Genomic DNA, 27,925 nt, shown 5'->3' on the forward strand with positions numbered 1-27,925 from the left:
GGATTTTAAAGGGTTACCATTTCAGCTGGCCCGTTAAATCAGACAGAATATACATTTCCAGTTTTCCCTTTGTTTTCATTACACTGGAAACACACGGGCCCAGATATTCCTCCCACTGGCGTCCAGAGGAAGTAAATTCTCAGAGAGATGGAGAGGAAAAGGGGGAATACTTTGTGTTGGAGGGTGGTCAAGCAGTAGCAATGCAGTCAGATTTTAATGAACTGGCACATCTGATTGCAGTGAATATTCTCGAATTGTGGAACAGAAATGATACAGCTTCTCACAGCTTCAGCCTAGTATTTTTGTCCACTTGGATAGGTGGTGCGGAATTTAAAAGCAACCAAGATATCACGGTTTGATTAAACAGCCAACACCTTGTTAAATATACAGGATATGCAGGCTCAACAAAACCTGCATTTTTGGTTTGATCCTATAACTTGCAGAAAGCCACCTTACAAATATTTTATGAGTGGCTAATTTATTACATTCAGATTCCAGGTAAAGATTTCACTTCCCTCTCTGAATATTGCACTTGTCAAGGTGAGCAAAATTAGCTTTAGAAAACAGGGCAGTCTATTTTAGGCACCCACTGTCAGAGGAAGAGTGCAAACTTCAAGTGAAGCATTCCAAGGGATAAATGCTAAATTCAGTTTCCACTACAAATTGAATGCTTTTACATTTCCAATTTTTGATAAATATTGCAGTGTTTTAGGGTATGATGGCCAAGTTAGTGGGAAGTAATGTTTAGGTGAACACGAGAGATTCTGCAAATCCTGGAAATCCAGAATAATGCACAAAATGCTGGAGGAACTCAGCAGGTCAGGAAACACCTATAGAAAAAAAATAAAGAGACAATGATTCATTCCGAGACCCTTCATGAAAGTAACTTCTTTATGAAGGGTCTTAGCCCAAAATGTCGAATCTTTACTTCTTTCCGTTGATGCTGCCTAACCTGCTGAGTTCCTCTAGCATCTTGTGAGTGCTACTAATAATGATAGGTTCATCATTAATGTAGGCCATAGACCACAATTTATATCATTGCTTGAAAGAATCCACAAACCAACAGATTGAAAAGATTTTCAAAGATATGGACCAGTCTCAATGTGCTGTCTTGAATAAAGGGAATTTAGCTATTTGAAAGGATTGATAGTTATTCACTGGAAAGAGTAAGCAGAGACAAACTAAACATTTCAGTGCAGCTGAGTTCCATTTAGTGCTGTCTATAGCATATTTATATTAAATGCATGAACAGTTGGATCACTGATGTCACACATCAAACCTCCAGTGCCAACTGGTTTAAATGAGCAACAAGCAAAGCATTCCAGCCTCTCCAAATGTTCTTATAGTCAATGAGCACCTGTAAGAGCAGCTCTTTCTCCACCACCTCTTCAGTCTTTGAGATGAGGCGCTTCTGTAATGTCTGAACCTTCAGAATGAGCTCATATCTGCTTGGATCACTTGCCTATAACAAATAAGTTCAAAAAACACTTACAATGCAAGCATCATTAAGGTTTATCCATGTTAACAATCACTGCATAGTTAACAATTGTTCAGATACATTTTCATTGTAATCTACAAATTGCTGAAAAAATTTTAATTCATCTCTATTATTTTACACTTCTAATTATGCCATGTACACTGTGCCTTCTAATGTACAGTACAGGGTAAAAGTCTTTGGCATATATATATAGCTAGGATGCCTATGACTTTTGCACAGTGCTGTAGTAATTTTATGTATTGCCACAAAAAAAAACAAATTTCATGACAAATGTGAGTGATGATAAACCCGATTCTAATATGGGACTGAAAGTGAAAAGGGGGCAGGAAGAAGGAAATCGTGTTTGGAAAAAGGGGGAAAGGAGAGGGGAGGGAACAAGAAGTACCAGAGACACATTCTGTAATGATCAATAAAGCAATTGTTTGGAATCCGATTTCCTTTTCTTGTAACTCAAGACTGGGTGCGTCTGCACACATGCCACCCTGGTTCCTGGCACTTCTTCTCTGCCAGCTGTACTACACCCTTCCTATGGCACTCCATTCTCACCATTCTCAATATCCTTTGCTCCTGCCTGATTTACACACTCGCTCTCCACTCCATGTTGACAAATACAGTATTGTGCAAAAGTCTTAGGCACCCTAGCTATATATGCCAAAGACATTTGCACAGTACTATAGGTGAAGCTAAGTAACCCAGCTGCTTTAGGGACCTGTTTTCCCTGTATATTCCACTCAACATAGAAAAAAAATTTAAAAAATTTCCATGAATTTGAGGACCTTAACTATAAATCTTGCCATTTCACTTTAGGTTAGTTTAGGTTGTACAACCTTGGGTCATTTTCTCTGGAGCATCGAAGGCTGAGAAACTGATAGAAGTTTGTAAAATTATGAGAGACACAGATGAGGCACATAGTCAGAATATTTCTGCTAGGCAGAAATGTCAAGTATTAGAAGGTATACATTTAAGAGAGGGGACAAGGTCAAAGAAAATGTACGGGGTTGTCGGTGCCTGAGAAAGGTTGCCTGGGACAATGATAGAAGCAGATACAATAGTGCCGTTTATAAAAAAAAATCAACCGAATGTGGCAAGAAAGATGGGACAGGGAGGGGAAAGGGAGGCATTTATATCAAATACAAAAGAGTATTGCAGGTACTAGGGTAGGCAGTGGATACAGAAGAGAGGAGACTGTGTGGACTAGGTTAAGGCTGGGACACTGAGCATTAAGCAAAACATTGGAAATGATAGGGAAACACCAGACAGGATTGTGTGAGGAATGTCAGGAAGAGGAGTCAGTAGAACATGTAGTTCTGAGTTGCCGGAAGTATGGGATACAGAGAGAGATGATGAGAATCAATCTAAGGGAATTGGGGGTGCAGGAATTCACATTAAAAGGGTTGCTGGGCATGGGTGAGGAGAGCACAGGTCAGGGTACTTTTAGCTTTCTTAAGGGATACAGGGTTTTTTTATAGGATATGATGGATAAGCAGGAATAGGGTAGTAGGGTGGCCAAAGATGGGAGGATAAAATGTAGGTTAGGGTGTGTGTGTGTGTGTGTGTGTGTGTGTGTGTGTGTGTGTGAGAGAGAGAGAGTGAGAGAGAGAGAGAGAGAGAGAGAGAGAGAGAGAGAGAGAGAGAGAGTGAGAGAGTGAGAGAGAGTGAGTGAGAGAGTGAGTGAGAGAGAGAGAGAGAGAGAGAGAGAGAGAGAGAGAGAGAGAGAGAGAGATTGATTGGATGAAGGGATTTAGAATGTAAGTCTATCATACACTCTGGAGCAGAAGGTGGCAGTAATGCACCATTAAGCTGGGTGCCAACCGCCATAAAACAAGACAGAGAAGAAGATAGTGCCATTTAGGAGACTTTTAAATAGGCACATGAATATGTTATAGGAATGGAGGAGTATGGATCATGTTCAAGCAGAGGAGATTTAATCTGATTTGGCATCATGTTTGGCTCTGACACTGGGTCTGTTCCGATGCTGTACTGTTCTAAGATCTACAGTCTAATTATTGACTCAAGCTTCCTACATCCTTTTACCTTCTACTGGATATTACTGTTGTCATATTTTCATATTCCACGTAGCTCCTAATTTAATAGAATAAGGCTATTTGACTATGTTGTTTCTTTTTTGTTCTAACTGGGTTTTCTCATAAAACTGTGCATAATTTAATGCTTTTTCTTAAGAATGATATGCTTATATAATGCTATATATGTCTGTGATGCTGCTGCAAGTTTTTCATTGCATCTATGCATACAGGTACATATAACAATGAACTTCAACTTTGCGACTGAATCATAATTGATTGTCCTAAATATTGTAATGTACCAGAAATTCAACTGGCCACTTCTAGGCCAGAGATGCCTTGTTTCTATGGCATTATTTCTGTGCCAGTAATAGATGTCATAATGTTACTCCATGTGCAATGCTTCATTTGCAGCTTCGGAGGAAATATGCTTTGCATTATCCTGTACTGATGTAACAGATGGCAGCAAAAAGCTAACGTGTTGAAAACTCAGGTCTCAAGGCATGGCATATTTTTTGAACTGAAAATGTGCTTCCCTGTACCTTTATCCCAAGGCCACTTTCAAGATATCAATGGGCACCAGGTTGTGCTGCAGCCAAAAAGGGAGAGTGGGGCGATACATGTGAGGTCCTAACACATGTCAGCGGCAGTGATGAAGTAGGCATGCAAATCTAGAGCTAAAGACCAATGGTTTATGGAAAGAATTAACAGGGACGTAGAGGAGAAGATAATAGCACATATTGCAAGAACAGCTGGGGCGGGGGGGTCAAGATCAGTACCTGGTATCAACAAAAAATTGACAGAAAACTGTTATTTATACTGATGATATTGAGTTCAGGAAGGAAAATTAAGACAGATAGAAAAAACAATCAGTAGAGGAAGGATTGGCTCAGTGTAGTGAACAGAACCCAAGAGTGAAAGCAAGTGATCTACAAGGGTAGCAGATGTTCCAGTCTAGCACTGTGCACTGGAGTCTCCGGTGGTGGGTATCTCCACGATAATGCAGAAACGTGTTCCCCTCCAAAGCACATGGAGTAACATCATGACATGTATTCATGGCACAGAAATAATGCCATGGAAACAAGGCAACTCCTGCCTCGAAGTAGCCATTTGAATTTCTGAAATGTGAACATGTGTCAGTCTAGGAACAATTGATTTACTACTGCAACTGCAGCAAGGGAAACAAGATTGTATAATCAATGGTTTTTGTTTTAGTCACAGACATACTAAAGCAAAAGTTACTGCTGCTAACTAGAGAGTTCAAAAGATTAATAAAGCCAAAAATGAAAGATAAAATTTTAGTCACCTCAAGTTTTCGCCATCTGTGAACATTCATTGGATTTTCCAATTCCTCCTCAAGGGCTCTGCACCTTGTCCGCTCCTTTAGAAGTTCTTTCTGCACTTGGTACACCTCCCGCCTGCACATCGAATAGGAACATTGACCTCTTTGCTTTATTTTTATAAACTTACTGCTAATTACACCTGACATGCAAAGAATAAGAACTTCAGGTTGTATACTCTATAAATTCCCCGAAATTCAGCCGAACTACTGAACTACATTTTTATGCGGACCGATCTTCCACTACCCTGAGCATGCTGGTCACCTTCATCCCTTTCTTCAGTGCAGTCCAGAGTGCATTTTCCCATGGAAGGAAGCTCCCAGGTTATCAGTGGAGTCCAGGTTGCCCATGATCACATCCAGAATAAGTAGCTGACAGGGCACCTTCAACAGTCAGTGAAATCCTTCCTACAACTCACTAGCTATCAAAGGTAAACACAAGAGATCTTGCAGATGCTGGAAATCTGCAGTAACACATAAAATGCTATAGAAACTCAACAGGTGAGGCAACAGCTATGGATAGAAATAAATAGTTGATGTTTTGAGCTGAGACCTTTCATCAGGACCTAGTCTACCTATCAAAAGGTATCTCTTAATGAATATCTTTGACAGTTAAAATCATTCAGAGACCTGTTAAAAAGTAAAAATTCTAAAAATAATTTCAAAATGCTTAAAATTATAATTAGGAACCGTATTCAAGACTTGATCTGGCCTATACCTTCATTAACCAGATCCAACACTCGCCCCTCCAGACAAAGGTCATCGGTTTGTGGGGGTATGGCCAGGGTTAACCAGGATGTGCCTAGGGTTGGTGGGGGTGTGTGCCCCCTTGGACCTTAGGCTTAGGTTTGATTGTTGGGCTACCTGACACCCAACAGCTAATTTCAGTGTATTACAGATAAATTTAACAAAGGTTCAGTGGACAGGTTTTTGACCCTGAGAGCTGGAAATCTATGGAAGTTGGTGCTGCCCTGTTGGAATAGGTTAACACTCCGCTGAGGGTGGTTTTCACTACAGCCTCACCTTGGGTCACAGGTTCGTCGACCAGCAGATCTAAGTGGATCTGAGAAGATGACTCCTAGTGTACTACCAATCCCGAGTCCATGGTCCCTGTTCATCAGCAGTGGTACAGTAAGAGACAGTAAGATCTTGCCCATGAAGTGGATAATCTGCAAGTGGCCAAAGTTCACCATGGCAACAACCTACCAAATATATTCAGGAGTTTGAAAGATTCATTGTCCTCCCTCCAGTGGTGCTTGTTATGGCTGCAGATAATTTCTGAGGGAAAGAAATGCCTGCCTACTCCAAAGGCCTAGTTTCTATTATTTCTTCTGATCTGCTAACAATGTCTTGGAGCTCCACAAACTGTGTACTAAATACAGTGCATGGCTATATGTCAGCATTGCAAAACTAAATCTGATATCCACAGATACAGGCCCTTCAGTTCAACTGGTCCATGCCAACCAGGATTCCAACAAAAGTTCCTCATAATTGACTGCATTTAGTCCTCATCTCTCTAATCCTTTCCTATCAATGTGTCTTTTAAATAATGTTAATGCACCTGCCTCAACCACTTCAACTGGCAACTCATTGCATATATGAAATACTCTCTGGGTGACAATATTACCCCTCAGATTAAGTATCTCCCCTCTTGGCTTATATTTATGGTTTCATTCTTTACTCCTCAATCCTGGGAAAAAGACTCTATCCATGTCCATCATGATTTTACACACCTCTGTAAGATGATCCCTAGTTCTTCTAAGCTCCAATGAATAAACTCCTAGTCTATTCAATTGATCAGAGCCCTGTGCCTTATGTTGTCAATGCTTTACTCTTGCACAGTGGATGACAGTCAAGATTCAGAAGCATACGCAGGAATTCTACACAATGGAAAAAAAATCTTAGATAGAAGCCAACCCCATGTGAAAATCAAACATGCACAGTAGATCTGTTTCCTTAGGACCCTAACAAAGGAGCCACTGCTGTACAAAGAATACACACAACACATAATGTACATTCTCTATATCCTTTCACGTGACTTATCAAAGTCAATAGCTTTTTCTGTTAAAGCAGTTACAGAGAATATGCATTTTAATATAATTTATATAACAATAGTGAATCGCTGTACAACTTGTGCCAGGATAGAAAATATTTTAGTACTATGGGAAAAGAACAGTGAAAGTCTGTTTAACAATAAGCATGTATAGTGTGGTACTATTTTTTTAAACATATTTACATGCAATAAATTAGAGTAGTGCCAGAGACGGGAGTGGAGGGCATGATGTGAGCCTACAGAGGCGGAGTGTAAAGATTTTACTGACTGCTCGCCGTGCAGGACCTACTCTCTCCTTATCATTAGAGGGGCTGCAAAGAAGAGAGCCAATAGGACCATCACAGAGGCTACTGAGTGAGCCTCCAGATGCTGTGGATCAAGAGGTGTGACCCGAGGACCAATGTTGCTGAGAGACAAGCCAGGGCCTGATCAAGCCTGGCTGGGTCACCCGGGCAAGCGTGCCTGATGCTGAAAGACCCGAAACACCCACAGAACCCAGGTTACATCGCTGACAATGTATCCCAGCACATCCTACGATGTATCTCAGCATCATGTTTATTTTAAAAGAGCTTGTTTTTAGAATGTGCTTTATAGTGAGAAAGTTGCATTTACTGATCCTTCCCATCTATGCAGGACACTACCTTTCAGTGCTGTAAGCAGTGTAACTTCAATACCTACCCAACCAACCTCCTGTCCCTCCCACTTCTTTTACAGAAGGGTGTTGGTTCATCTCAAACTATCTTCAATTGAAGAGAATCATCTCAGAGCGTTGGAATTGCAGAATCTTCACTCTCTTGACAACGACACTGACAGCAGTGCTGCCTACTGCACTGCCTGTTGAGCAAAGTAATAAACCAAGCTTCAAAGATATTAAGTTCTGATGTCAAACAATTGATTGGTGGAATGGTTCTGAGCAGCAATAAAAGCTATTTGATATTTATTCTCAGTAAGTAAAGATTTTTTCCAAAATATAACAGTAGATTATAAAAACTTAAGATCATATTGTTTGATAACAACTGAGCTCTTCAACTAGATGTCAGCTCAGCTTCCTTGTCCTTGTGCATCAGAAGTACTTGCATTCAAGACTTCAAACACATAATCCAGGATTAAGCAAACTGCTTCACTATCACAGGTGACAATTTAGGGGAGGTTCCATCTGCAACTGAAAATCTAAGACACGATTACATCAATGGCCCAGCTGTTGCACAAATCTCAATTATCCCTACAAAAATGGAACACTAATCATGTTTTATCTTTGGAACTGGATGTGAATATAAACTGGTAGCTATTTAAATACCCTAATAATAGCAGCTATTTCAAGATAGGACTGCATTGTTGTTTTTCAATACAATAGGATGGAAATGATTGGACCAGGGTGTAGTATTGTTATTTTTCTTGTATTTTATTTGTAGTTTAACTTTCCTACTCTTGCTTGTATTTTTATATAATCACCTGTATACATGCAAATGTTCAGTGAATTTTCCAGCAATTGTGTACTTATTGAGAAACTTCTTGGGTTTTGTAGCAGGTGTCATGCCATAAAAGGGTGAGAAGAGACGTGCCTTGGCAATAGGGGATTTGTTAATTAGCAGAACAGACAGGAGGTTCAATGAGTGAGAACAAGATTCCTGGATGGCACGTTGCCTTCTAGGTGCCAGGGGCTGGACATCTTGGATTAAGTCCTCAGCATTCTTAAGTGGGAGGATGAACAGCCAAAAGTCATGGTGCATGCAGGTACCAACAACATGGGTAGGACAAGTGACGAGGTTTTGCATAGCGAGTTCAGGGAGTTAGATGCTAAGTTAAAGGGCAGCACTCCGGGGTTGTGATCTCAGGATTGCTACCCATGCTACGTGCTAGTGAGGCCAGGACTGGGAAGATTATACAGTTTAATACATGGATAAGAGTTGGTGTAGGAGGGAGGGCATACGATTTTAGGGCCATTGGCTCTTTTCAAGGGAAGGTGGAACTTGTACAGAAGGGACCGTTTGCACCTGAACTGGAAGGGGCCTAATATCCTTGGGGGAAGGTTGCTAATGCTGCACAATGGGGTTTAAACTAGAGTTACAGGGGGATGGGAACCAGAGTGCCAGAGCAGTTAGTGGAGAGGATGTGGAGGCAGATGTTGGTAAAACCTCAGATGGTTAGAAATCAAAAAGTTAATGGTATGACTAGTGTCCTGAGCTATATATATTTTAAAGCAAGAAATATAATAAGAAAGGTGGATGAGCTCAGGGCATGGATCAACAGTTGGAATTCTGATGTTGGAGGCATTAGTGAGACTTGGCTGCAGGAGGGGCAAGGACTGGCAGCTCAATATTCCAGGGTTCCATTGTTTCAGCATGGGAGGGATTAAAGGAGGAGGGGTGGTGTTACAAGTCAGAGAATTGCTCTCTCCGGACAGACTGGAGAACTCGACTGGTGAGGGGTTACGGCTGGAAATGAGACACAACAAAGGTATGACCATGTTGATGAGCCTGTATTATAGGCCACACAACATTCCTAGGGATTTAGAAGAACAAATTTGTAAAGAGATGGCAGACTGTTGCAAGAAGCACATGGTTGTTATAGTAGGTGATTTTAACATTCCATATATTGACTGGGAATTGCATATGGTAAAAGACTAGATGGGATAGAGTTTGTCAAATGTGTTCAGGAAAGTCTGTAGAAGTCCCCATGACAGAGCATGCGATACTGGATCTGCTGTTAGGGAATGAGGCAGGGCAGGGCACAGAAGTTTGTGTAGGAAAACACTTCGTATCCAGTGAGCACAATGCCAGTAATTTCAGAGTAAATATGCAAAGAGATAGGTCTTGTCCACAGGTTGAAATTCTATATTGGAGAAAGGCCAATTTTGATTGTATCAGAAATAATCTGGCAACTTTGGATTGGGATAGGCTGTTTTCTGGCAAAGATGTACTTAGTAATTGGAAGGCCTTCAAAAATGAAATGTTGAAAGTACAAAGCTTGTATGCGCCTGTCAAAATAAAAGGTAAGGATAACAAGTGTAGTGAACACGAGGAGATCTGCAGATGCTGGAATTTCAAGCAACACACATAAAAGTTGCTGGTGAATGCAGCAGGCCAGGCAGCATCTCTAGGAAGAGGTACAGTCAATATTTCAGGCCGAGACCCTTCGTCAGGACACCTTGTACTTGTAGGAAACCTTGGTTTTCAAGAGATATTGCGGACCTGGTTAAGAGAAAAAAAGGAGTTGCATAGCAGGTATGAACAAATAGGAACAAATTAGGTGCTTATGGAGTACAAAAATGCATGAGAACATATAAGAAAGAAATTAGGAAGGCTAAAAGAAGGAAGTTGTCCTCGCAGACAAAGTGAAGGAGATATATTAAGAGCAAAAGGATTGCAGCGGACATAATTGTTCCTCTGGAAGACCAAAATGGTAATCCATGTGTGGAGCCAAATCATTTAAATGCATTCTTTGCATCTATATTTACTTGGGAGATGGATACAGAGTCTCTTGAAGTGAGGCAAAGCGGCATCAACTTCATAGACCCTGTACAGATTACAGAAGAGGTGTTTGCTGTCTTGGCGTAAATCAGAGTGGATAAATCCCCAGGCCCTCAGCACTTATTCCCTCAGACCCTACGGCAGGCAAGTGCAGAAATTGCCAGGGATCTAACAGAGATATTTAAAACATCCTTGGGAACAGGAGAGATACCAGAGGATCAGAGGATAGCCAATGCTGTTCTGCTATTTAAAAATGACTCTAAACAGAACCCAGGAAATTATAGGTCAGTAAGTCTGACATCAGCTGTGGGAAAGTTATTATATAAGGTATTCTAAGGGACCAAATATGTAAGTATTTCAGTAGACATGGACTGATTAAGGATAGTCAGCATGGCTAATCTTAAGAGTTCTTGTGGAAGTTACCAGGAAAGTGGATGCTGACAAGGCGGTGGGTGTTGTCTACATGGACTTGAGCAAGGCATTTGACAAGATCCCGAATGGGAGACTGGTCAAAAAGGTTCAGCTGCTCGGCATTCAGAATGAGGTAGCAAATTGAATCAGATATTGGCTTTGTGGGAGAAGCAGAGAGTAGTAGCAGAGTGTTGCCTCTCTTACTGGAGGCCTGTGACTAGTGGTGTGCCGCAGGGATCAGTGCTAGGTCCTTTATTGTTTGTCATCTATATCAAGGATCTGGATGATAAGTGGTTAACTGGATCAGCAAATTTGCAGATGAAACCGAGATTGGGGGTGTAATGGACAGTGAGGACGGTTATCATGGCTTGCAGAGAGATCTGCATCAGCTGAAAAAATGGGCTGAAAAATGGCAGATGGAATCTAATGCAGACAAGTGCGAGGTTTTGCACTTTGGTAGGACCAACAAGAGTGGGTTTCACACTGTGAATAGTAGGGCACTGAGGAGCGTGGTATAACAAAGGGATCAGAGAATACAGGTACATGATTTGTTGAAAGTGGCGTCACAGGTAGATAGGGTCGTAAAGAAAGTTTTTGATACATTGGCTTTCATAAATCAATATATTGAGTACAGAAGAGGGGATATTATGTTGAAATTGTATAAGACATTGGTGAGACCTAATCTTGAGTACTGAGAGCAGTTTTGGTCACCTACCTACAGGAAAGATGTAAACAAGGTCAAAAGAGTGCAGAGAAAATTTACAAGGATGTTGCTAGGTCTGGAGGACCTGAGTTTTAAGGAAAGCTTGAACAGGTTAGGACTGTATTCCTTAAAATGTGGAAGATTGAGAGGCGATTTGATAGAGGTATACAAAATTATGAAGATTATAGATTGGATCATTGCAAGCAGGCTTTTTCCACTGAGGTTGGGTGGAACTGCAACCAGAAGACATGGGTTAAGGGTGAAAGGTGAGAAGTTTAAGGGGAAGATGAGGGGAAACTTTTTCACTCAGAGGGTCATAAGAGTGGTAAATGAGTTGCCAGTACAAGTGGTCCATGTGAGCTTAATTGCAATGTTTAAGAGAAGTATAGTTAGGTACATGGATAGTAGGGATATGGAGGGCTATGGTCCTGGTTCAGGTTCATAGAGTAGGCAATTTAAATAGTTTCAGCATGGACTAGCTGGGCCAAAGGGCCTGTTTCTGTTCTGTACTCTGCGACTCTATGCCACTTGAATCTGGCTATTTGATAGGCTAATTGTTACCAATGGAATTTTTGTAATCTCTAGTCTGTGTATGAGACAATGATGACTACTTTTTCCTTTGGCTCTTTGTTCACGTCACACTTCATACAGCAGCCATAAACAACATGTTTTATGCCTCATTCTTGACTTTCAATGAACCTTTGGATCACAAAAGCATTAGGATCTAACAAGATTTTGCCTGGTTTTTGCTTGTGATTCCTAAGTGCTAAACTACCATGATACATAGTTGGACTAAGGTTGAAGTAGTGAGATGCTATACTGTGAAGAGCCATGAAGGGTGGTGAGTACATCTCAATGAACAGACATGGAAAAATTGTCTTAGGCCATTTCTGTTACTCTCAATCAAGTGTGAGGCCATCTATTTAAGGGGGCAATGTTCTGGGCAAATTTTATAATTCACTGCATTGGACATGCAACAAAAAATGTAATTATATTCAGATAATCTATAACAGTATGAACATAATCGAAAATCTCAGCCAAGGTATAATGGAAATATTGCAGAAAATATTATCTGAAATAATGTTTGCTTCTCGGTATGGGAACTGACAATGGACTGACTTGAATATCACATTATACCTGTCAACTACTATTTCGCCATTTACAATTTCTCAGACGTGATCAAGACAAAAATCAACAATGCAAAGCATGAGCAGCAAGATTTCCTGTTGAGTATATTAAATACAGATAGGATTTTTTCATAGTGCATTTTCAGTGAAATTTCGGGTTTTACATTATACCTTTGCTGGCTGTTATGATCAAGCAATGTAGTTCAGAAATGCTTAACCTTTGTTTCATAATAGTTCAATAAATTAATATTAAATCCTAAATAGGACTTACTCATGAACACATCTAGCTATAATAAAGCTATGTTATACAGACTTTAGGTATTCCCCAAAGATTAATAAACAAAGGATGTGTTGGATTGTGCAAGTTCACCCAGCACACAAGTGTAATTATGAAGAAAGCACAGCAGTACCTCTGCTTCCTTAGAAGTTTGCAAAGATTTAGCGTGACAACTAAAACTGTGACAAACTTCTATAGGTGTGTGGTAGAGGAGATATTGTTAGGTTGCATCACAGCCTTCTACGGCAATGCCGACGCACGTGAATGGAAAATTCTACAGAAGGTAGTCGATACGGCCCAGTCCATCATGGATAAATCCCTCCCCACCACTGAGCGCATCTACATGGACCACAGGCGCAGGAAAGCAGCATCCATTTTCAAGGACCCCCACCACCCACTTCTCCCTGTGGCCATCAAGAAGGTGGTACACGCACCACCAGGTTTAGGAACAGTTATTACCCCCCTCAACTATCAGGCTCTGGAACCAGTGTGGAGAACTTCAAACACCACTACCATAAATTATTTCTATAACCTACAGACTCACTTTCAATTACATTTTACAACTCATGTGCTCAGTATTATTTTTATTTGCAGTTTGTCTTTTGCACACTGGTTGTTTATCAATCTTTGTCTGCTTATGCATAGTTTTTCATCTATTCTGTTGTATTTCTTTTTTGCTGCAAAATGACTCTCAAGGTAGTATATGGTAACATATACAATATGTACTTTAACAATAAAAGTACTTTGAACTTTATATACTATCATATCATGGCCTGGCTTCTTTCATTCCAAGGGAAGTAAGACCAACCTATCCAATCTCTCCCATAACTTAAGTCCACCAATCCAGACAATATCACATGAATCTCTAATGCAATCATATCCTTCCTATAGTACAAATGTTACCAAAACAAGTATTTTTTTAAATTTTTTTTTACAAGCTGTCTTTAACTTACTATTCCATGCTACGACTTAGGAAGGCAAGAATGCTACATGCCCTCTTCAAGATCCTATCTATCTGTGTTGCCACTTTCACTGAAATATGGGCTCGAACTCTCTCAGTTCATCAGGGTGCAGTTGATGTGTGTGTATAGATTTATGAATAATCACAAAATAATACCATATACAGTATGAAGCTTGTCAGTAAATTTGAAACTGAAGGAAATAGTAACAAAAGCAGAATGAATGAAAGATTGTCTAAAGAACAGAAAATATGTAGTTATGATTATCTGCTGCTGCTTGAACTGGAGGGAGATATATAGAGCAGTTCCCTGGGATCCAGAACCAGGATTACTGCTGTTTTTGGCATGCATTAATGGCTTGAACTTGGCAAGAACGGGCACGACTGCAAATCCATAAGTGACACAAAACTCAGGAGTACAGAAAACAGTCTGGAAGATAAACTGGCATAAGCCAATGCAATGGATAAATGTATAACAAGTCATATTCAATGAGGAAAGTGATAACATTTTGCTAAGACACAAGAGGTGAAATGATACAGAATAAAGAGGATAAATTTAAAGGGGTTACAAGGAGAGACTGACTCTGCATTTACCTCAAATTCTTTGAAGATGGCAAAACAGATTATTGAAGTGCATGGGATTTCCCATTGTACAGACTGAGAGGAGATTTAGAAGAGAGCATGAAATTATGAAAAACCTAGACAGGGTGAACTGGAGAAATCTGTTTTCCTTCACAGAAAGGTAACTTATTTTAGGTAATTGATTTTATTGTAGAGTTGACGAAAAATCCTTGACACTAAAGAGTGCTGAAGGTCTGGAACTGACTTCAGTAGAAGCAGAAAGAGGTAACACATTTAAAATACATCTGGATCATCAGTTGAGAGACTAAAACCTCATGGCCAAGGAGAAAGTTTACCTAAATTTTGTCAAATTGAGTGCTGAAACCATTGCGGCAGAACCAAAGCTCTGAGTTAATGAGGGAACAAGACAGAAATTTAAAAAAAACATTTTAAAACTCTTACAATAACTAAAAGCCTCTAACTTCTGGTTTAAGATGGCGCTACTGAATGTGGGTGACAGCTTACTAGTGGTTCTCAAAGTAATTCAATTAAATACTCTATTAGTCCCACTTTTTATATGGAAAATTGTGCTAAACAATCACCATAAACAATGAAGAGGCAAACGAGGCTGATCGGACGCAAGGTGTGCGGGTGTGAGATAGAGCCAGAGTGAGGTCGAGGCATGTTCCATGAGAAGTGGTGAAATGCTTTGAGAGGTTCGTTATGACTAGACTGAACTCCTGCCTCAGCAAGGACCTGGACCCATTGCAATTTGCCCATTGCCACAATAGGTCAATGGCAGACGCAATCACAATAGCTTTTCACACGACTTTAGACCACCAAGACAACACAAACACTGACGTCAGGATGATGTTCATCAATTATAGCTCAGCATTTAATACCATCGTTCCCACAATCCTGATTGAGAAGTTGCAGAACCTGGGACTCTGTACCTCCCTCGGCAATCGGATCCTCGACTTCCTAATCAGAAGACCACAGTCTGTGCGGATTGGTGATAACATATCCTCCTCGCTGACGATCAACACTGGTGCACCTCAGGGGTGTGTGTTTAGCCCACTGCTCTACACTCTGTATACACATATCTGTGTGCCGAGGCATAGCTCAAATACCATCTACAAATTTGCTGACAGTGACGATACAACCATTGCTGGTAGAATCTCAGGTGGTGACGAGAGGGTGTACAGGAGTGAGATATGCCGGCTAGTGGAATGGTGCCATAGCAACAACCTGGCACTCAATGTCAGTAATATGAAATAGCTGATTGTGGACTTCAGGAAGGGTAAGATGAAGGAACACATACCAATCCTCACAGAGGGATCAGAAGTGGAGAGAGTGAGCAGCTTCAACTTCCTGGGTGTCAAGGTCTCTGAGGATCTAACCTGGTCCCAACGTATCGATGTAGTTATAAAGAAGGCAAGAGAGCGGCTATACTTTATAGGAGTTTGAAGAGATTTGGCATGTCAACAAATACACTCAAAAACTTCTATAGTTGTACCATGGAGAGCATTCTGACAGGCTGCATCACTGTCTGGTATGGAGGGGCTACTGCACAGGACCGAAAGGTTGTAAATCTAGTCAGCTCCATCTTGGGCACTAGCCTACAAGGTACCCAGGACATCTTCAGGGAGCGGTGTCTCAGAAAGGCAGCGTCCATTATTAAGGACCTCCAGCACCCAGGGCATGCCCTTTTCTCACTGTTACCATCAGGCAGGAGGTACAGAAACCTGAAGGCACACACTCAGTGATTCAGGAACAGCTTCTTCCCCTCTACCATCCGATTCCCAAATGGACATTGAAGCTTGGGACACTACCTCACTTTTTTTAATATACAGTATTTTGGTTTTTGCACATTTTTAAAAATCTATTCAATATACGTAATTGATTTACTTGTTTATTTATTACAGGTCCACGATCCCTTATCCGAAATCCTTGAGGCCAGTTGCATTTCGGAATTCAGAATTTTTTGTATTTCAGACCCACCCCCCCCACCCCCCGATACCAAAAAAATACGAATGCTCAAGTCCTTTATTTAACCAGACTCAGTGCGGTGGGCTTTAGGACCCAGCGGTGCACCAAACCTACGCACATCCTCTCGTATACTTCAAATCATCTCTAGATTACTTATAATACCTAATACAATGTAAATGCTATGTAAATAATTGTTATACTGTATTGTTTAGGGAATAATGACAAGAAGAAATTTTATTTCCAACAAAAACATTCAATAAAACATAAAAATATACAGCCTCAAACGAACCGAATCAAACACATGGTAAACGACTTATTGGAATAAACGTAGAACGTCACTGTCACTATAAAACTTCAGTAACTTGTCTTTATGTTTATTTAAATCATATACAGTGGTAGTTCCCACATTATTTTCTTCAGTAAGACACCGCACAGACACACTACGATCAGGCTTCTGCAATAACTCCACTTTCTGCGTTATTGATAATGATAGATGCTTCCTTCTCTTTTTCTCATTGTTACCCATAGGGGTATCTGCAGCTCTTTTTGACATTTTCACAGTGAAATTAAACACAAAGTCAACAGTGAACACAAAATATCAGCGAACAGCAAATGCACGTGTAACCAGGACGAGGGCAGAGCCACAACTGACATCTGGCGGCCTCTGCTAGTGCTGCCACGTCACACCTGAGTGACGTCAGCTGTTGGCGAAAGATACTTCGGTTTTCGGAGCTTTTTGGATTTCAGAATTTCAGATAAGGGAATGTGCACCTGTATTACGTTTTATTTTATTCATTATTTTTTGCTCTTCTAGATTATATATTGCATTGAACTGCTGCGGCTAAGTTAACAAATTTCACATCACATGCCGATGATAATAAACCAGACTCTGTAATCAGAATCGGAGATGTAGTTGGAGTAAGGCTGAAGCAGAATTGTTTTGGAATCCATCCACCTAAACTGGGAGTGAGGTTTAAGTGCTGCACTGATTTGGAAAGGCCGAGTACGAGCCGGAAATGGCCCAGTGCTCATTGCTGCAGTGGGGTCTAGGCCCGAGTTTGGGGGGTGAGCCAGAGCTTGGACGATTTAAACGCCAAGCCAGATGGACTGAAAAGGCAAGGCATCGGGACCAGAGGCGAGGGTCGTGCCAGTTGTGTTCTGTGGCATTTTACTCTGCTCTCTTCAGCACTAAGGCTGTGTCTTGCCTTGGCTGCTCTAGGTTTAACCTCTGCAAGCTTTGCAGTGATTTGCCTCTGTGTGACAGACTGAGACCATGAGCTCACTCCGGCTGACTCCCGGCTTCAGGTTTATGGACTCAACTTCGTTCTGAATGCTGATGCTTGAGTTATTGTTTGCATGATTTGATTTGACGTGTTTTTTTTCCTCTCTCTGCACTTTGGATGTTGGTCTTTTTTTAAAATTAGATTCTTCGGGTTTCTTGTTTTTTGGCTGCCTGTAAGTAGACGAATCTCAGGGTTGTATAATATATACATACTTTGCTGATAAAATCTAATTTGAACTTTTAAAAGCAGTGAAAGTCCATACTCAGAGAAGGCAACCCTGGTGTCAGACCTTTAATATGCTGACCTTAAAATGGCCATGTTCCATTTTCTTTTCTGCTGGGTTTTTAAGCCATTCAAGGAAGTACAAGATTGGTGAACAATTCACAGAAAAAATTAATTATCCATTTGACATTTTCAATGCTCTACTGGACTAAAGAAGCCCAACCTGAAATGCTGGCTGTTTCAGTTTTTGCAAATGCTGACTAATCTGCTGAGTGTTTCAAGCATTTCCCATTTTTAGCTCAGACTTCCAGTATCTACAGTTTTATTTCTATCTTCAGCTTTGCTCATTCTTCAGTTTGATTGACTAGGCTTATACATAATTCACAGGTCCTAAAAGGCCAGTAAAGATGTCTGGTTTTGTTAGCTAACAGGGACATCAATGCAAAACCCTGCAGAAGGTCAATGAACAAGTACAAATGGAACAAATAGCATTCACTAATATCTTCAAAGTCTAGCTCATTGGTTCTCATCATGTCTCATTTAGCTTTACATAATTTAATGACATTTAAAAATCTGTTCTCCTAATTTCATTACATTGGAAAAACAAATTACAAATTCCTGAGTTTCACACTTAATTCTCAGTGAACAACAAAATGTGTGAATGCTTAAAACAAATGGAATAGAGGAAGGAAAATTTTGATGCATGATAGGTTCAAAGGTAGCAGACTCCACCAGCAACCCACATTTTCCTTCAAATGCAAAGTATTGTTACACCACCCAAGATTGTTAAAACAGGTAAATGGAAGCTCCATGAAGTTGTTCAAGCTTGCTTTAAGACAAAATACAAAGGAGGGCAAGGAGACAGAGTATAATTGCAACATTATAGAGGTCCAGTCCCAGTGAGGTCAGAACGGGAGTCGGAAGGGAATATATAAAGCAAGCTGGTCATTCATTCAGACAGTATGGAACATAACGCTTCAAGATTAAGTAACGTTCCTGTCTCATGAAAAGGAGGTATTTTTGTTCACAGCATGCAATTTGCTACAAATCATCTTTATCTCATTGTGCTACGTATGTCGGGAAAATAAGTAAATTCATTCAATAGCAAAATAAAAAGGAAGTGGACTGTTTCTTAACACAAGAAACTACAGCTGCTGGAAATTTGAAACAAAGCACACAAAATGCTGGAGGAACTCAGCAGATCAGGCAGCATCTATGAGGGAAATAAACAGAGGATATATTGGGCCAAGGCCATTCATCAGGAGAAGTACAGACCTCAAAGCAGCTTATCCTTTTAATAAAATTCCATTCTTAACACACATAAACATGTGCTACAGGGCAGAACTTCTAGGCCAAGGTTTATTAAGCAAGTAATTTTGGTGGTGTTACTTGCAACTCATATGTAAGATTAAATTGTTAAAATAGGTAATTAGAAATTGCCTTGGCTGCTTCTTCTTCTGGAAGATTTAAATATCTGTAATTAGTGACAATACAGAGGTCAAAAAAGAAACATCTAAAAGGTACAAATTAGTTAAAAAGATACAAAATTCAACAGGCTTACAATATCTAAATTGTAAATTGAGGAGTGCTTGATGGCTCTAGTCCTGAACTCAATGGACTTGAGAAGAATGAGGGCAGATCTCAATGAAACCTAATGAATATTGAAAGGCCCAGACGGTGGAGTGGAGCGGTCATTTCCCATAATGGGCTAGGAAGTAAGATAGGGTTGCTGAATCCAAGCGACAACTTATTGTTGCTTAACAAAACAAAAAAACACATCTAATATTTCAATAATAATACTTTTTCCTGCAAAAAGAAAGTAAATGATCACTGCAAAGAATGAAGAGGTGAGGGAAGGGGAGGCTGAGTTAAGGGGCGAAGCATGGGGGTGTGAGGTGAAGTCGGGGTGAGGTCGAGGCTTATTCAAGGTGGTCGGGGTGAGCAGAGTGGAGAAAAGTAGGAGAGGCAGATTCAGGTCCCATCCACCTAATCAGAGAGTGACATTTGATCGAGCTAAGCATGGGGCTGATTTAAAAATACTGGGTATGTGTTGAAATGTGGCAGTGAGGTCCAGGTCCAGAGTGTATCGATGTGAGAGGGCTTGGGTCTTAGAGTCAGCAACGACCCCTTGCTGGGACAATTTATACACTGGGCTAAATGGATTGAAAAGGCCAGGCGCCAGGTGCCAGGACCAGAGGCGAGGGTTAGGTCAATTTAACATCATAGAGTCCTGAGGAAGATTGCTGAAGAGATAACAGATGCATTCATTGGTCATGATCCCAGAGGACTGGAAGACTGCAAATATCACTCCACTTTTTAAGAAGGGAGGAAGGCAAAAGAAAGGACATTATAGGCCAGTTAGCCTAACCTCAGCATTTAGGAAACTGTTGGAGTCTATTATTAAGGATGAGATTTCGGGTTACTTGGGGATAAAGTAATTCAAAGTCACCATGATTTCTGTAAAGGGAAATCTTGCCTGACAAATCTATTAGAGTTTTCCGAAGAAGTAACACACAAGGTGGACAAAGGAGAGGCAGTGGATGTCACTTACTTGGATTTTCAGAAGGCATTTGATAAGGTGCCACACATGAGGCTGCTTAACAAGATAAAATCTTATGGTGTTATAGGAAAAATACTGACATAGATGGAGGAATGGGTGCAGACATGAGGCAGCAGGTGGGAAAAAAGGGGGCCTTTTCTGGTTGGCTGCCAGTGACTAGTGGCATTCCTCAGAGGTCAGTATTGGGACCACTACTTTCACATTGTTTATCAGTGATTTGGATAATGGAATTGATGGTCTTGTGGCAAAGTTTGTGGATGATACAAAGATAGGTGGATTGGTAGCTAGTGCTGAGGAAGCAATGTGATTGCAGCAGGACTTAGACAAATTAGAAGAATGGGCAAAAAAGTGGTAAATGGAATACACTGTTGGAAAATGTATGATAATCTAATGCATTTTAGTAGAAGGAACAATAATGCAGATTATTATCTCGCGCAGGACTCCCAGAAGGTTAATTTACAGGTCAAGTCTGTGGTAAAGAAGGCAAATACAATGTTGGCATTTAATTCAAGGGGAATAGAATATAAAAGCAAGGAGATAATGCTGAGCCTTTATAAGACACTAGTCAGGCTGCACTTGGAGTATTGTCAACAGTTTTGGGCCCTGTATCTCAGAGAGGATGTGTTGTCATGACAGAGTCCAGAGGAGGTTCACGAGGATGATTCCTGGAATGAAGGGGTTAACAAATGAAGAGTATTTGGCAGCTTTGGGCCTGTACTCACTGGAATTTATAAGAATGCAGGGGATCTCATTGAAACCTACTGAATGTTGAAAGGACAAGATAGGGTAGATGTGGAGAGAATGTTTCCTATGGTGGGGGTATTCAGAACTAAAGGACACAGTCTCAAAATTGAGGGGCAACCGTTTAGAACAGAGGTAAGGAGGAATTTTTTTAGCCAGAGGGTAGTGGATCTGTGGAATGCTCTGCCACAGACTGTGGTTGAGAACAAGTCCGTGGGTATAATTAAGGCAGAAGTTGATTGTTTTCTGATTGGTCAGGGAATCAAAGGATATAGTGAGAAGGCAGGTGTATGGATTTGAGTGGGATCCAGGATCAGCCATGATGGAACAGCAGAGCAGACTCGATGGGCTGAATGGCCTGTTTCTGCTCCTGCCTTATGGATTCTGCATGCTGCTTCACATAGTTTACTCCACTCTTTACTGCTCGGATGTTGAGGACGTGAGCCTGCTCTGGCTGCTTCGGGCTTTGTGTCTGAGGACTCACTTTCACTGTAAATGCTATTTGTTTACTATTATTGTGTCTACAATTTGTTTTTTTCTCTCTCTGCATTTGGTGTTGGTTCGTTTGGGTTTCTTGTTTTGTGGCCGCCTGTGAGGAGTTGAATCTCAAAGTTGCATAATGTATACATACTTTGATAATAAATGGACTTTGAACCTTGAGTCTAGGAAAAGAAGGCACAGCCTCAGAATAGAAGGACATTTAGAATAGGAATAAGGAGGAATTTCCTTAGCCTTAGGACAGTGAATCTGTGGAATTCATTGCCACAGAGGCCAACTCATTGAGTATATTTAAAGCGGAGTTTGATGGGTTCTTAATTAGTAATGGTGTCAAATGTTATGGGGAGAAGGCAGGAGAATTGGGTTGAGCGGGATAATAAATCATCCTGATGGAATGGCGGAGTAGACTCAATGGGCCAAATGGCCTGACTTTGCTCCTATGTCTTTTGGTTTAAGTGCAAAAAAGCAGTTTCAGTGAAGTAGCCTTTTAGCAAAAATTAAAATAAATCAGCAGCACTCAAGGCAACACAAGCTTTAGATTATACACTCACTGAACTGGAAACTTAGAAAAGAAAAAAAGTGCAAATTGAAATAATATAGAATAACACCATCAGACAATGAGAGGCCAAACAAAGCGTAAAATTAATGAGGATAACAATTGCGTCTACGTAATGGGCCCAAGAACATATTGGAGCAGGTGCAAGGAATGACCCAAGGTTTATTTAGACAATGTAAGTGTCAGGCCAGATTGTAAAGGTCAGGGTGCAGGGGCTGGAGGCGAGGGTTGGGCTGGTTCAGCTCACTGTTCTGCCAAGCTTACTCACCTCTGCACTGAACGTCAGCTCGCTGCTCCGCAATTTACTCATCTCTGTACTCAACCAAGGCTGAGGCTGCAATCGAACCTGTCTGGCTGTGGACTCGCTTTCGTGAACTTTAGTTCTAAATGCTATTAGCTTACTTTTATTGTTTGCATTATTTGTTTTTTTTCCCTCTCTGCACATTGGGTGTTCGATGTGATCGAAGATCGATGGTCTTCTTATGTTTGAATGGGTTCTATTATGTTTCTTTGTTTGTGCTTGCCTGTAAGAAGATGAATCTCAAGGCTGTATAAAGTATACATAATATGATAATAAATGTACTTTGAACTTTGAAATGTTTGAAAATTATTCCAAACACATGCCGTCAAGTATGGCAATATTTGATTGGATCAACCAGAACTGTATTCATATAGAATATCAGGCCATGAGGTCAATTGATCAGGTTACATAAATTTGCAAAATTGCCCTGCCGTCAGATACCATTTCCTTTATGTATCTGCAGTGCATTCAGGATGAATTTTCTTCTTGTTCTAATGGCATGCCACCAGTAAGTAAAGATTGATTTAGTTCCTATGGCAGAAGTGTCCATTTGTATTAAACGCAAGACTTGGTTCAACAGAAGGAAGATCATAAATTAAGACAAGGTATAGAGAAGAAAAAGGGCTTCCCCATGGTGTGCAGTATCTACACTAATGCTACATCACTTATATTTCTATATTCCATTTTATCGCAAATTGTTCAGTTCATCAAGAGAATATTAAACAACATTTAAAGATTCAGTCCAATTTATTCTAATTTTGCTTGTCACTACTTTATACATTTAATTTGATTCAAATTATTTTGATCAGTAGTTATATTTGAGAACAGTTTCTATTAACATAGTCTGTGGAGGAGAATTTCAAAAGTGCAATTGTATTCTAAAACAACTTTGTCTACCCATGGGGGCAAAAGATTGACCATGTTCCTTATCTCACTAATACCAGAGGACATGCATTTAAGATAAGAGGGAGTACGTTCAAAGGAAATGTGTGGGGCACATTTTTTTTTATATACACAGAGAGTGATGGGTACCTGGGTGGGTGATGAAGGCTAATACAGCAGGTGTGTACAAGAGGCTCTTTGATAGGCACATGGAAGTGAGGGAAATGGAAGGATATGGGCATTGTATAGGCAGTAAAGTTTAATTGGGCAGTTGATTAAACTGGTAATCAATTCAACACAGCACTGTGGGCCAAAAAGCCTATTCCTCTGCTGTACTGGTCTACATTCTATCTCCAGCTGACATAGAATATAGCCAAATGTCCTCTGGGATATCCAGTCAATATTTGGTCTTAACATTACAAGGAGTCAATTCCAATTTAAAAGGCTTTCATCGGGTCAATTGCACACCATATTATTTTACTAAGTTATATTGAGTTACTATTATTGTTTTGAAAATAAATGTCCCTCTGGTGGGCTAAAAGATTATTTACATAGAGTGGAAAAATACATTATTCATCCATGGCCACACGAAATAACCATTGAAGAATGTAAGAAATGAGCCGGTGGGGTAGGAATAAGGTAGAAAGTATCCACAAATGTAGTTAGGGTGGTAAATTAGGTATATGGCATGTTTGCTTTAATTGGTCAGGGCACTGAGTACAAGAAGTCATGTTGCAGCTATATAAATATTTGGTTAGGCTGCACATAGAATGTTGTGTGTAATTCTGGTCCCCTACTGCAGGAAGGATCTAGAGGCTTTGCAAGAGTAAGAAGAGATTTACCAGGATGCTACCTGGATTAGAGAGTATGAGCTAAAAGGAGAAATAAAAAAAAACTAGAGTTGGTTGCTCTGGAGCATCAGAGCTTGTGGGGATACCTAAAAGAAGTTTATAAAATTATGACAGATAGGGGAAACAGTCAACATCTCTTTTCCCAGAGTAAAAGTGTCAATTGTTAGAGACTATAACTACACTGTTGTAGCCTTACTAACCTGTAGTTCCCTAGATTTTCCTTGCTGCCTTACAAGTTATTAAATGCAGAGAGCAAGTATAGAAGTGTTTCACTAACTTAATACCAGGGGTAAGAGTTTTTCACTTATGAAACAGTCATTCCTTTTATTAAAATAAATAACTAGTCAAAAGTATGATATGGCTTGATAAATCATGAAAAACTACGTTCATTAATAACAGAGAACAGAACTTGTGGAAGCAGATGTAAAAGATGCAGACAAGATTCTGAATTAATATTTTAACAGTGGTCACAAAAATAAAAGGACCAATGGTGTAGTTCAAGATGAAAATGGTGGAATGTTGGATGGCATCAAGATATGATGTCATAAGACAGTGATAATGTACCTGATTCTGAAATAAAAAGCCAAGTGGCAATAAAGGACGTTATTAGATTGTTGTATAGAGTTAATTATTCATATACATCTTTCAGGCTAAGAAACATATTGCACTTCTCCAGACCCAGTTTGTCCTAAGTGTAAGTCCGTACTGCACTGCCAGCACACTTAGGTTAGCTTAATAAATGCTGGTCTTACTGGTGCCCATATCCCGTTATTGATTTATTTTAAGAATTCTTTTACAAGAAGTTTTCCTGGTTTTACCTGAGATCATCCAGATTAGAAACGCTCTTGCTTAGGATGGTTTTCTCCCGTCTTAACTTTTTTATCTCCACGCGGAGCAAGCGAATATCATCCACCCGTTGTCTGTACTGTATCTCTCCTTTATTTAACATGGACTGCTGAATTTTGATCTTTTCATATAGCAACGCCAGCTCGTCATTGCGGCGTACAAGCTGAGTTCCCAAAATATCTCTCTCACTGATGACCTTGGTAAGAATATTGAGAAAAAAAGTTAATTTATAGAAACATGTAAATTTGACAAAGCAAAGAAATCATATATTTTCAGTGAAAAAGCTGAGTGAAAATAAATCTCCAGAGCTGCTCAAGCTTTGTAGCTTAAAATAACAAGAATGGCTTTCCTGCAATTAAATGCACATAATATGCTTAATGGTCCATAATGTTTGCTAATAGGAATATGATGGGATAATTATGAACCCATAAATTAAGACTCTGTTTGGAAAGTATAGGAGAAAATTGATTTTAGATAACCTTAAGCTGTTGGTTCAGCAAAGAGAAGAAAGAAACTTGTGTAATTTCAATAGCAGATCACAAGCAGCTTGCATCTTATGATCTATTTACAAAATGGTCACTGTGCTGCGTACTAAAGCTAGGTATAGAAATAAGAAACTGCCGGGGTTACTTTTAAGATTAACTAAAAAGATCAAGGCATCTAATTTAAAGAAAAAGCTGACTAAAAAAAAATACCATTCCAAGGAAGAGTGGAGAAGAGCTTTGTTCAATAAGTTTCAAGGAAGGTCTAAGCGGAGAGGTGTGGAATAGAAAGAGGCACAAAGGCTAAGTAAGTGAGAGGCTTACACAGATGAACCCATGGAAGATAATAGTGAAGCAATAAGGTGGAACACACAAAGAGGTCCACATCATGGGCAGGGTGAAAAGCATTATCAGGGATGCATCTCACCCTAACCATGGACTTTTTACTCTCCTCCCATCCGGTAGGCGCTACAGGAGCCTCCGCTCCCGCACCAGCAGGCACAGGAAGAGCTTCTTCCCTGAGGCTGTTACCCTGCTGAACCTCACATCACAGCGCTAAGCAGTATTGCATCTGTATTGTACTGTCTCAGTACTTTTATATTTGTGTGCTGTAGCACTTTTTTTATTCACAGTTATTTTGTAAATAACACTATTCTTTGCATTTCTGGTCAGATGCTAAATGCATTTCATTGGCTTTGTATCTGTACTCGGCACAATGACAATAAAGTTGTATCTAATCTAAGGTCTTTAATGATGGAGGAGCAGATTAAAGAGAAGTGGCTGCAGATGCACTCCCATTTTCCCTTCAATATACCACATTTTTGTCATTTAATGCCTGATACGGTGCATCCAAATGTAAGTGGGTGAACGTCTTGGCCCAGTCCACAGCCCTAATTTATATAGTTTCTTAATTTTTTTTGGCATTTGTTTCCTTTAACTTGTCCACCTCATTTCTGAGCTGCTGCCAGCAGCTCCATTGGAATGCAAGAGCTTGTTGACCATATCTAGTAAGCACTGAAGAAAATAAGTTTTGAGAAATGGCAGGTCATCAAGAAAGATAAGATTCTTCTAATGGTATGTCCATGTCAAAGGAAAATTCATCCCTTATCCAGGTAATAATCAGCAGGAACTTCATTCTATTAATATTAATGAACCTCAGTTGAGTTGCAGCAAGATCTGCTGATTGCATGTCCTTCATCATTTCCTGTTATTGATTATTCTGCTAACATCCAGGATGTTATTTATGGCATGCAAATACAACACAAGCAGATTGCAAACTTGAGTTCAGAGTAAACAACATGGGTAAATATATCCAACATCCAAATATATATGCTCCAACCAAGGAAATTAAGAACACAGTAGAGAACAAGAATAGTGTTTGGGTTTGGAACTATCCTGGAAAAGAACAGTAGAATACAATAAAAAAAATAAAGAAAATAATAAGATTAGATTTATTTGACATGTGTATGTTAAAACATGAAAATTTACAGTGAATTGCATTGTTTGTGTCAAGTCAAATCAGCAAGAATTGTGCTGCGCAGCCCTTAAGAGTTGCCATGCTTCCAGCACCAACATTTCATGCCCATAACTCAGTAACCCGAACCCAAACCCATACACCTTTGGACTGTGGGAGAAAACCGGAAGCACCCAGAGGAAGCCTATGTGATGACAGAAGGAACATATAAGATCCAGACAGACACTGGTAGGAATTGATCTCCGATTGGTGATCACCGGCATTATATAAAGCAATGTGCTATCCACTACAGAAAACTAACAAAAATCCTAATGGGTAACCGAGTGTAGTGGTAAACAACATCTGCCATTTTAAGTATAAACTTACAAGTTATGGAGTACCTAATTATATTTTATTATATGTGAATTGATTTTGGAGTGGAGGGATTTAATATCCTCCTACCCCCTATGTCTCATACCTGATCTAACTCCTTTTTCTGACGAATTCTCTCGGTGTCAGCCTCTTCAATAATCTTCAGAAGCTTTCTTTCTTCTACTTCCTGATTTTCAATGAAAATCCTGGTGTCTTGCGCCTGTTGCTTCATCTTCTGCACTTCAGTCTATGGTTAGGAAAGAAAAAGAGGACACTTTGAAACAATCAGCATATCATGCTACACTATGAAAGTGAATAACCAATAGTTTGAAAGTTCGTCGATCAGCTTGGAGCCAAATGCAAAATACAGTTACGTTTTACTACACATCTGCTTTATATAATTTGTAAGCGTTTTACTGAACAATGGAGACCAGTTCTATCTTATGGCAGAGTACCTCTCCAATTGTCAGT

At 40.0% G+C, this 27,925-nt stretch overlaps 1 protein-coding gene across 1 annotated transcript in view; it reads right to left on the reverse strand.

Annotated features, from left to right (window-relative positions):
• cfap58 (cilia and flagella associated protein 58) overlaps positions 1-27,925 on the reverse strand; it is a 288,786-nt gene that overhangs the window by 143,713 nt on the left and 117,148 nt on the right. Inside the window, exons 12-15 of the mRNA XM_063071110.1 lie at positions 27,561-27,701; positions 25,120-25,343; positions 4,826-4,937; positions 1,358-1,462 (exon numbers count right to left, since the gene is read on the reverse strand). Coding sequence (XP_062927180.1) covers positions 1,358-1,462; positions 4,826-4,937; positions 25,120-25,343; positions 27,561-27,701 — 582 coding nt within the window. The remainder of the gene's footprint in view (positions 1-1,357; positions 1,463-4,825; positions 4,938-25,119; positions 25,344-27,560; positions 27,702-27,925) is intronic.

This window comes from Mobula hypostoma, chromosome 19, assembly GCF_963921235.1.
Source record: "Mobula hypostoma chromosome 19, sMobHyp1.1, whole genome shotgun sequence".
In the NCBI taxonomy this organism is placed as follows: Eukaryota; Metazoa; Chordata; class Chondrichthyes; order Myliobatiformes; family Myliobatidae; genus Mobula; species Mobula hypostoma.